The sequence below is a fragment of the Erinaceus europaeus genome, chromosome 1, assembly GCF_950295315.1.
Source record: "Erinaceus europaeus chromosome 1, mEriEur2.1, whole genome shotgun sequence".
NCBI classification, from domain to species: domain Eukaryota; kingdom Metazoa; phylum Chordata; class Mammalia; order Eulipotyphla; family Erinaceidae; genus Erinaceus; species Erinaceus europaeus.
The window spans coordinates 118,871,618-118,882,598 of record NC_080162.1 but is presented as its reverse complement, the minus strand read 5'-3'; the positions used below and the strand labels follow the sequence as shown (position 1 = coordinate 118,882,598).

Here is a 10,981-nt window from a genome sequence, read left to right as displayed (position 1 = left end):
GCTAGAAATCTTGCTTTTCTGGATGAGGGAGACAGCATAACTGTTATATAAAAAAGCTTTCATGCCCAAGGCTCCAAAGTCCAGGTTCAACCCCCTGTACTGTAATCTGAGCAAAATTAAGTAACTTAAATTAAAAACAAATTAACGAAAAACACTTGTTTTCCTGTCCCTTACTAACTGCATCTCATTGGACCAAGTTACCTATTTGAACCACAATTTCATTTTGGCAAATTTCAAACAGTAATAATACCTACTTTCTTTTTTTTTTATAAGGATAAAATAAGTTTTTATTTATAGTCTTATAGTAAAGGGGGAAGCCTTAACTTGTAAGACAATTCTTCGGCAGTATGTACAACATACTTTTTATTTCCATGGAATGGAATCAAACACGGACTGAGACTACAGAGTATACACTAGAAATCAGCAAATACCAGAACAGAGTAGGAAAAAGACAAAGAAATGAGGCCTAAACACACAAAACCCTTCACTGGGATCTGCTGACCACAGCCAGAACCAGGGCTGGATCATATAACCGGGACAGGTTCCAGGGCAGTCAGAAAGGGAGTGGGATGAGGGCAAGGAAGGGTCCGCACTGAAGTGCGGGTTTAGTACCAGGTAAATCGCTCTTGGTATTTACATACAAAATCAGTTGGCTTTATTTCTTAGAAATACACACGGAAAGAAAGAAGATTTGATCATTACTTTATGAATCTGTCGCTTTGCAATAACCGACATCATCAGAGATAGGGACAATTCACTCGGATTCGAATTTCAGTAGCAGGAAATAAATATCAAAACATCATCACTGGCCCTCAATATAAAACTTCTACCCCACCCAATCCTCCCGCCCTGACCCAACCTCTTCCACCCTCTGGTGGCTACCGCTTCACTGCTGCCTTCTGTACCCATCGCAAACCACATGAGCATCATGAGGCCCTCCCTAAGCCTGGCTGAAGAAGCAGGAGTGAAACAGGCCAAAGCCTGCTGCAAATCTGTCCCCACTTCCTTTTACACAATAATGTTCTGCAAATCTGTCCCCACTTCCTTTTACACAATAATGTTCTTCAAGGATCTGGTCTTTCAAGGAGCAATAAACAGCTTTTCAGAAGGAAAAAATCCTGAAGAAGGGGGGCTATTCTGATCACGCCAAACTGGTTGTCTTCTTCAAGTAGAGCTGTCCAGATTCACAAAGTCTATCAAACAGAGGTGAGGGTGGCCCAAGAGGAGAGGTCTGAGAGGGGCAGGAGTCCTCCGGTCCTGTGCCCGGCAGCACAGGAGGAGCTGGTGGGTGGTCAGGACACCATGTGCTCAGAGGTCCGGCCGGCTGTCTGTCCTCCACAGAAAAAAGCTGCCAAGTTGGGGTGTTTTGGTTTAAAAATTCCTGGTGGGGACAGGGAATCCCTGAAGGGAAATTAAAAAAAAAAAAAGTGAAACATGGGAAGGAGAACGAGAGCTGTTGTCCAAGAGCTTCTATGTAAAAATAAAATTAAAAAGAGAGAGAGGAAAAAAAACCCAAAAAACAAATAGTCTCTTATATAGGTTTGAGGGTTCTAAGGATGAACCGAAAGGAGGATGAGACGACGGAGGAAAGAGAGAGGTTTTTATTGCTGGCCTGCCCCACAACTTAGCTGGCCTCCATCAGGAGCTTCTTCCTGCTTTGGGGCTCTTCAGGCTCTGACTCTGAGCTGGAGTCTGAGCCTCCATCAAAGGCAGAGATGGTGCTGCCCTTGGCGTTGGTGTAGAGGCTGTTGTCTGAGGAGGGGTAGTTGGTCTGCAGTTGGGCACTTGACCTCGCCTTCTCCAGTGCATGGACTTGCTGCTCTAGAAGAGCATTCTGCCGCTTGAGGTCGTCAATATCTTGCTGGTGTGTGTGGTTTTTCCTTCGCATATACTGGATATATTCTGTGGCTTTGTCTAGGATTTGGGCCCGGGTTGCCTTTTCTCCTTGGAGTGATGGGACCAAGTCCCGCAAACTGTGAAAGCTGTCTTTGATGTGGTCCCTACGTTTTCGTTCCAGTGCATTATGATGAGCCCGTTTGTCGCTCACCACCTGGATGTCCCAGGGAGCGGCCACTGCAGCGGCAGTTCTTCTTCTTCTAGCATTTGCCTCAGCAGCGGTGGGGGGAGAGGGAGGGGTGGAGGGGAGGGGGAAGTCCCCCCACACACACTCACTTCTTACCCACTCACTCACTCACTCACTCACTCACTCACTCACTCATACACACAACACGGGCGAGAACCACCTCCTCACTCAATACCTACTTTCTAATGCTGTTGTACACACATATGAAATAAGGTACATGAAATGTCTTTGGAATGTCTAGAATACATTGTATGCACTCAGTAAATGATAGTTTCTCTTTTTATTATCAGTGGCATTAAGTTGAATCAGAGAGATCATGGAAATTATTTTTTAAAATATGAGAGGGCCAGATGGTAGCACAGTGGTTTAAGTGCAAGTAGTGTGAAGTGCAAGAACCAGTGTAAGGATCCCAGTTGGAGCTCACGGTTCCCCACCTACAGGGGGGATCACTTCACGGGTAGTAAAGCAGGTCTGCAGGTGTCTTTCTCTCCCCTTCTCTTTCTTTCCCACCTCTCTCCATTGTTCTCTGTCCTATCCAACAACAGCATCAGCAATGGCAACAACAACAAGGACAACAAAATGAGAAAAATGGCCTCCAGGAGCAGTGGATTCCTAGTGCAGGCACCGAGCCCCAGCAATAATCCTGGAGCCAAAAAAAAAAAAAAAAAGATGAGAACACATCCAAACTCGTTGTACTAGGCCAGAATTAAATTCATGTCCAAGAAAGATAAGCACTTTACAAGTAAAGAAAATTAAAAGTCAGTCAGTACCCCCTGATGAACATAGATGCAAACATTTATATAAAAAGCTTAGCAAACTGAATTCAGTAGTGCACTAGTAAAATTATGCATGTGATGTTTACTCCTGGGATACAAAGATGACTCAACATACTCTAATAAATAATACATCCCAATAATAATAAAGGATGAAACAACTGATAATCAGAAGAAAAGAAAAGAGTAAATTATTGTTGTTTGCAGATGACATGATCTTACATTTAGAAAACCCTGAAGCATTCACTCAAAACTTTTAAAGTCAATACATAAATTTTGTAAAGTTTCAGGATAAAGGGTCAATATACAAAATTCAGTTACATGCTATACATTGACAATTGACTATCTGAAAAAGAACATAAAGTAAATCTATTCACAAGAAAATCAGTAATAATGAAATGTTTAGGATAATTTTAACCAAAGAAGTTAAAGATCTGTATCATAGAGAATCTATAAAATAGAATGTGAGCTCTTATCTACAGGAATGCAGAGGTCACATAGGCTCCTAAGCTGAATATGGACCCCAGATCACATCAAATCAATGGATTTTTTAGTCAACAATATTTACACCCCTTTCCCATATTTGGGAGCTACTCTCTTTCCTGATCCAGCTTTCTGGTCCTTCTGCCAGCCATGACATCATCTCTCCAGACAATAACTTAGATCCACCTGCATATCAGATGTCTGGTAAGGAAAAAAAAACCTAGTATAGTCATGGGCTTTTCAGAATATAACTAAAATAGTCCTACTAGTTATCTAAAAAACGGATACCCCTGCCCAACTCTTCATCTACACTATTCCAGCCTTTAGGTTTATGATTAGTCAACAATTTGGCTTTATATGTTAACTCTTCTTTCAGCCACCAGGTTCCAGATGCTAAGATGATGCCAACCAGACTTCCCTGGACAGACGACCTAACCAATGTGTCCTGGAGCTCTGATTCCCCAGAGCCCTGACCCACTAGAGAAAGGAAGAGACAGGATGGGAGTATGGATTGACCTGCCAATGCCCATATTCAAAGGGAAAGCAATTACAGAAGCCAGACCTGCACCTTCTGCATCCCATAATTACCTTGGGTCCATACTCCCAGAGGGATAAAGAATAGGAAAGCTATCAGGAGAGTGTCAGACTCTTCGGTGGGGGAGGCCTCTTTCCCAGGCACAAACTCCTGGCTTACCTGCTCTGTTGCACACCAGATGCAGGGGCCTAAGAGAATGTTCCAGTACAGCAGGGGTGGAGCCGTACACGTCTCTCTCTATGCCTGATGCTAGTGTCAAGGTGAGAGAAGACCTGGGGACTTGTCTCATGGGCAATCTGTTTATTGAACAGCAAAGCAGGGTTTATAAGGGGTAGCAGGAGGAAGTGGCATGTGTATACCATATAAGGTAGAGAGGAAGGGGTCACGGGAGGAAGTGACATACCATATATGGTAGAGAGGCAAAGGGTCAGGGGGAAGGTCAGGACTTTTCCAGTAATTGCTGAGCAAGAGGTTTAATCGGTTAAAGGAACAAGAAATCAAGATTATCAGTAACCAGCAGCCAGAGCGGGATCCTGAGGGCAGAGAGAAGATAGAGATAATAAAGGAGTGGGCTATTATAAGGCAGGGAGGTTGATAGGCGGGGCAGACCCTGGAGGCTGTGTCCTTCCTTGCTCAACCTCTTAGTAGAGAGAGACTGATAGGACTGGCCATGCCCTTCAGGCCCTCACTTCTCAATTGGGGGGGGGGGGGGTTGTCCCACCAAGCTCTAGTATATCCTTTATTCTAACAATTCCCTACAGGAGAGGATAGGATACGGAGTTCTGGTGGTGGGAACTGTGTGGAGTTGTACCCCTCTTATCCTAAGTTTTTGTCAAGTGTTCCCTTTATATAAATAAAATTAAAAAAAGAAACTCTTAAGTTAATGACTGAAGAAGACAAAAGCAAATGGAAAGATATATCATATTTATGGATTGGGGGGAAAAAAGCTATTTTTCAAAAAGCTATTGTCCATGTTATCCACAGCAACTAGTTTCAGTGCAATACTTATCAAAATCCCAATCACTTTTTACACAGATAGAAATAATATCATTTTTTCTTTATTGATAGTCTTAATGATTTAAAGTCAATAGTAAAATATAGTAGTTCGTATGTGTGTAACATTTCTCAGTTTTCCACATAACAATCTCACCACTTCTAGATCCTCCACCATCATGGTCTAGGTCCTGAACCCTCCCCACCACCCCAGAGTCTTCTATTTTGTTGCAATAGAAGTAATATCTTAAAATTCACACGTAACCACAAAATATCCTGAATAGCTAAAGCAGGGGCTGGGAACTTTTAATGCCAAGGGCCATTTGAATATTTATAACATTATTTGTGGCCCATATAAAATTATCAACTTAAAAATGAGTATATATATTGACATTTATTTCTTTATGTTAATGATTTAATTATCATTAACAAGATTGTGGGATAAGAGGGGTACAATTCCATATAGTACCCATCATCAAAGTTCAATATCCCATCTCCTTTACTGCAAGTTTCCCTTTGGTAGTATGAACCAGGATCATTATGAGGTGCAGGTGGGAGGTCTATCTTCTGTAATTGATTCTCCACTGGACATGGGTATTGGCTGGTTGATTCATACTCCAAGCCTGTTTCTTTCCCTAGTGGGCAGAGATCTAGAGAGGTGAGGTTCCAGTGTACATTGATGAGGTCATCTATCCAGGCAAATCAGGTTGATGTCATGGTAGCATCTGTAACTTGTTGGCTGAAAATCATTAAGGTATAAAGCAGAATATGTTGTTTAATAGTCAGGAACCTAAAGGTAAAAATATAGCAGATGACATTTAGGGTCTTCCTATTGAAAGAAGCTAGGAAGTCTATGTTAGATTTATTTCAAGGGACTCATGACTTTACTAGTTTTTGCCTGAGCCTGACAGCAGGTGGGTTAAAGGTATTGTCTGGGAAGATGGTGTCATAGTTGGAAATAGGACTAGAAACCTGGACCAGGGAAGAGAGTAGCTCCCAAATATGGGGAAAGTATATAAATATTATTAACTATAAACTCCATCTGACCTAAGGCCCATGTCTGTTCATATTCAGCACAAGAATCTGTATAACCTCTGCATCCCTGTCAGTCTGAGCTTGCATTCCATGGTCACAGCTAGGAACATTCTAGACTGTACTCATTTCAGGACCAGTCTTCCTCGAGTGGCAGAGTATGTTGACCCAGCCTCCCTTTGGAGAGTGGGGCAGTTTCTATCACTGTTGTTCCACATTGAGGGCAAGGTTCTGTAGAGACTCACAAGAAGATTTATGATGTTGTTCTTGATGGAGATGACCAGTGATGGTGGAGAGAGAGATCTGTTAGAGGTCTAGGCCCATCTTATCTATATGGAAATCCCAGGGTTCCTTGACTAGAGCCCCAGATATTGGGGTGGCCTAATAGTGACCAAAAGGGCCTTCATTAAAGTGGGCCATTTCTTGCCCTTATCAAGCTTTTGTAGTCCTTATTTCATCTGACAGAGTTAGACTTAGAGTGTTTGAGGGAAGTGAAATAGGAAGTAGGTGAAGACGGTATCTAGGTCTAAGAGGAGTATGGGATGATCCCATTCATAAACAGAAGTTGAGAAAGAACAACAGGGAAACATAAAGCAGAATTTGACTGAGTGGAGTATTGTACCAAAGTAAAAAAAATTCTGGGGTGGGGGCAGGTAGGCTTATAGCTTCACTGTAGGGGGGTGGGTGGGAGTAGGCACACAGACCTTTGGTGGTGAGAATGGTGTTAATACTTCCTATTAACTTATTATCTTATAACTCACTATTTAATCAATATGAGAGGAGAAAAATAGATTGAATGTCTTGAGCTGTTAAATGCATAGACCCAAGTTCTCAGTATATATTCATTCATTCAAAAAACTTAAGGTTTCAATTAGTAAACTGACTGAATTTTAACACTGGGATTAAACTGTTAATGCATTTCTAATAATAACTTTTTTGAGATATTAAATAACCTATAATCTTAGAACAGGGAAAACAAAAGGTCTTGTATGATACAGTAAAACCTAACCATAGGATTTTCAAAGTAAACCAAGCTCCCAAATAACCTGGTTATAATAATAATTATCTATTGCCTTCTTAAACTCTAAGACAGCAGGGACCTTCCTCATTCTCTATAAAACCCACATTTCTCCCAGTCCTGGAACCTATAGGGCTTGGCTCATTTTCCTTCATGCTTCCTTTGATCCTTGCCATTTGATACTGCATATGCTGAGCTCAATCTAATCAATGCAACAGTACCACGCTTCACTTTGGATGGTGTCCAGAGACACCATGCCAGGGATGTCAACCTTACAGCTCCATTACTTTAGTGAGACCATTCCTAGCTCATAGGACTTCTTAATTTCATTTTGGGTGGTGCACTCCCTAACAAAGCCACAGAACCTAGATATAGTCCAGGGCCCATGAGGTAGAGCACACGTATCCATAAGCTAGAGGAAAATATATACCTTAAAGTACAAGTGCACAATTGTCTGTAGTGACTCAATAAGTGCAGCAAACAAGTAGGAAGACCTAAAAAGACACCATAAAGTACTTATGAATATATTTATTATTACTGATTTAATAATAATCGAGAGGTTGGTATATTTATTTGTTTTTACCAGAGCACTGTTCAGCTCTGGTTTATAGTGATATGAGGGATTGAACCTGGGATTTTAGAGCCTTGGGCATGAGAGCATTTTTGGATATCCACTGTGTTATCTCCCCAAAGACATTTAGTTCTGCAATTAGGTTTATCTAGAGACAGCAAATAGATTAATTACTGCCTTAATGATTGCCTTAAGTATACTCGGTTGAAAAATATTGCTGCCTGAGAATTCTTGCTTATATCTTGACTTCTAGCAAGCAGTCCAGGTTCCAAGTTCTGCTTTTATATTCATGTGGTTTTTCCACAACTTTCCTTCTGTCTCTTGGAAATACATTTACTGTTGAATTTAAGGACTATTGAGGAATCTGGATTAATCTGACCACAAGTTTCTTAACTTTATTACATTGGCAAAAACATTCACAGATTGCAAGAATTCTCCATGTGAGCTTTGAGATCAAGAGTACAAGGATACAAAACTGTGAGAGAATAAGTTTCTGTTCTTTTATTTTATTTTAATTTTTATTTATAAAATGGAAATATTGATAAGACTCTAGGGTAAGAGGGGTACATTTCTACAAAAGGTTTAACACAGGGTTGTTAAAGCTTACTTGTAGCTACTGATAAAAATATCTTAGGCCCAGTTACTTAATCTGACTTTGACCTTGAAATATTTAAATGCTGACAGTGTGTTTGGAAACCTAGTAACAGTTTTAACTAGCATTTTCTAAGTAGTGTTGGATAAATAATTTGTTGTTCTTATTTATAATAGTTCTTCCTTTTGAGTAATCTTTGATGCATAAGCTCAAATATAACTGATAAAGAGATAAGGTATTTTTTCAGAAGGCAGATATATTATTATTTCCTTAATGATTAAAGTGTAATTACTGAACTCCATATTCTTCCAGTGTCTAAAGTAGCTCCTAATGAAGGATTAATGTTCCACCTTTGGAATCATTATCCTTAAGGTTTCTATTTGATAACAGTAAGGCATAATTTAAATCTATGAAGGAGTCAAGTAGTCTAAGTCTCAGAGGTCAACTGTAAATCAATCAAACATATGTACCAAATTCCTGTGGTTTAATAAATCCCTTGAGTGTATAAATTATACTTCTTCTATTTGTGGATTACAAATTATCTGGAATATACTAAGTGCAGTGACATGTCTTCAAAATTGTAAAAGCAGGATAAGAAAACCCTAAATTATAGATTATTTTAGTTTTGCCTCTTAAGTTTCTCTAAAAATATGTGTATTCCTATATAATAACTAAATATAAATAGTAGTAGAATTATACTAAAAATCATAAAATATAAAAGTATATACCTATATGTTATTAAATATATATGTGCTGTTTTCTTTTTTTCCCCACTTGAGTGCTCATGCTACAATACATAAGGACTAGAGTTCGTACCCCCTAATCACCACCTGTAGGGAGGATACTTCAACAGAGATGAAGTGTGCTGCAGGTGTCTCTTGTCATGTCTTCTCCATCCCCTCTTGATTTCGGCATCTTTTGCTTCCTTGGTGAAACTGTAACTGGAGGGAACGATGCTATCCATGTCAGCCAGCAGTATGTCTAATTCTGAATATATGTGCTATTTTCAAGCTAACTCATAAATTACATTTGATATGGATAGGTAAATAAATTTTTTAAAAAAACTTAGATAACATCAATGTGGTGTCCATTGTATATGTCCTCTTTTTTTAAACACGTTTGCCATAAAAGCACAACATGGAATATGAGTTAAAATAACATTGTAATAGCTATAGAAACATAAACTATTTAAAAATAAATTTAATGAGAAACAGTCTCTACACTGAAAATGACAAACATTACTTACAGAATTAAAGAAATCCTAGCTAATTGGAGTGATGTTCATGAATTACAAGGTTAAATATTAAGATATCAGTTCTCATCCATTTTTTTACATCATGTCAGAGTTTTATTTAAATGTTGACCCTTCAAACAGCAGAGTTATTTAAATCTGTTAGAAGCAAGCTTAAATAGGGTAATACAAAAGATCGTAAGTATATTTTTGTCTAGAAAGCAGAAAATCCTGCATTTCACTTTAGAACATATTTACCAACTTTATTCTTACAAAACCTTCTCAGTGCACGTTGTTTTGAGAGCAAATATAAGACTTTCCACCTGGCCTCTCTTTCCTCTTACAGTAAGATCCGTGTAATGTCTGTTCTCAGCACTTACTCCTCACTGATCTCTGGCTTGTGTAGAGACTGGGAGCTAATGCCCACAGCTAATTCCCACAGTCTCAGAGTCCACACTCCAGTGGGCATCTCACTTCTCTGCTACAAGCTTGATGAATTGAGCATGACTAGCATATGGCTGAGCTCATCATGATGTTCACCCATCTCACTTTTCCAGCTTCTAGTACAGGGATATCCGTTATCTCACCTGTGTCATTATGGTAGTTCACAGCTTCTGTCTCCATCGTTGCATTGTTAGTATTCCGAGGGTCATCAGCATTACCAGTTGCTCCTGGCTGAAGAGTTTATGTAATATCTCTAGATTTCTCTTCTCCACACTGCACTTCTATAAGGAATTGATAACTTCTTCACCAAATTCTCTTTTCAACATGATATATATCCCTCTCTAACTCCCACTTTCCTCTCCCTACTTCTGTTTGTCTCTAAGAAAATGAAAAACAAAAGGCCACCAGGAACAATGGAGCCGTTGTGTAGATACAGAAACCCCACAATAACCCTGGTGACCAAAAAAAAAAACTTATGAAGAGAAAAACAGTCTTATAAATAAGTGGAATTCGGTGAGTAGAACATTTGAAGGAAGCATATTAAAGTTGGCAGACTCAGAGATTTGCTCATTTGTGTTTTTGCTTTCCCCCACCCCCTTTCTTTTCTTTTTTCAAGAAAGCACAAACCTTCTAATAGTGATATAATATTTATTTACAAAATTATAATATAACAGGGGTATAATTCCCCCACCATTCCCACCACCAGAGTTCTATGTCCCCATTCCCTCCATTGGTATTTTAAAACAACAGAAAGTCATTCTCCCATAGTTCTGGAAGCTAAAAGTCCAAAATAAAGGTGTCATCAAATCCATACTCCTTTTTAAGGTTCTAAGGAAGAATTTTGCCTTAGGTATCCTGACTTATAACTGTACTACTCCAATTTCTGATTCCATTATCACATACCTCCTTCCTTTTATATGTCTTTATGTCTCTTCTTTTTAATTTTTTTTAAAAAAATTCATTAGTAATTTAATAATGATTAACAAGACTTGTGGGATAACATGGGGTAAAATTCCACACAGTTCTCACCATCAGAGGTCTATGTCTCATTGTCTCCATTGGAAGCTTCCCTATTCTTTATTCCTCTGGGAGTATGGACCAAAACTGTTTATGGGGTGCAGAAGGTGAAAGGTCTGACTTCTGTAATTGCTTCTCTGCTGGACATATAGGTGTTGACAGGTTGATCCATACCCCCAGCTTGTTTCTTTCTTTCCCTAGTGGGATAG

At 39.4% G+C, this 10,981-nt stretch overlaps 1 protein-coding gene across 1 annotated transcript; it reads right to left on the bottom strand.

The window, feature by feature from the left end:
- Positions 1-1,026: 1,026 nt before the first annotated feature.
- Positions 1,027-9,935, bottom strand: LOC103111531 (protein max-like). The gene is made up of 3 exons (XM_060202040.1): positions 9,861-9,935; positions 3,187-3,202; positions 1,027-2,073 (listed from the first exon to the last, which is right to left on the bottom strand). The coding sequence occupies exons 1-3, from the start codon at positions 9,933-9,935 to the stop codon at positions 1,625-1,627; spliced, it is 540 nt and encodes a 179-aa protein (XP_060058023.1). The 3' UTR covers positions 1,027-1,624.
- Between the last annotated feature and the right edge of the window lie 1,046 nt (positions 9,936-10,981).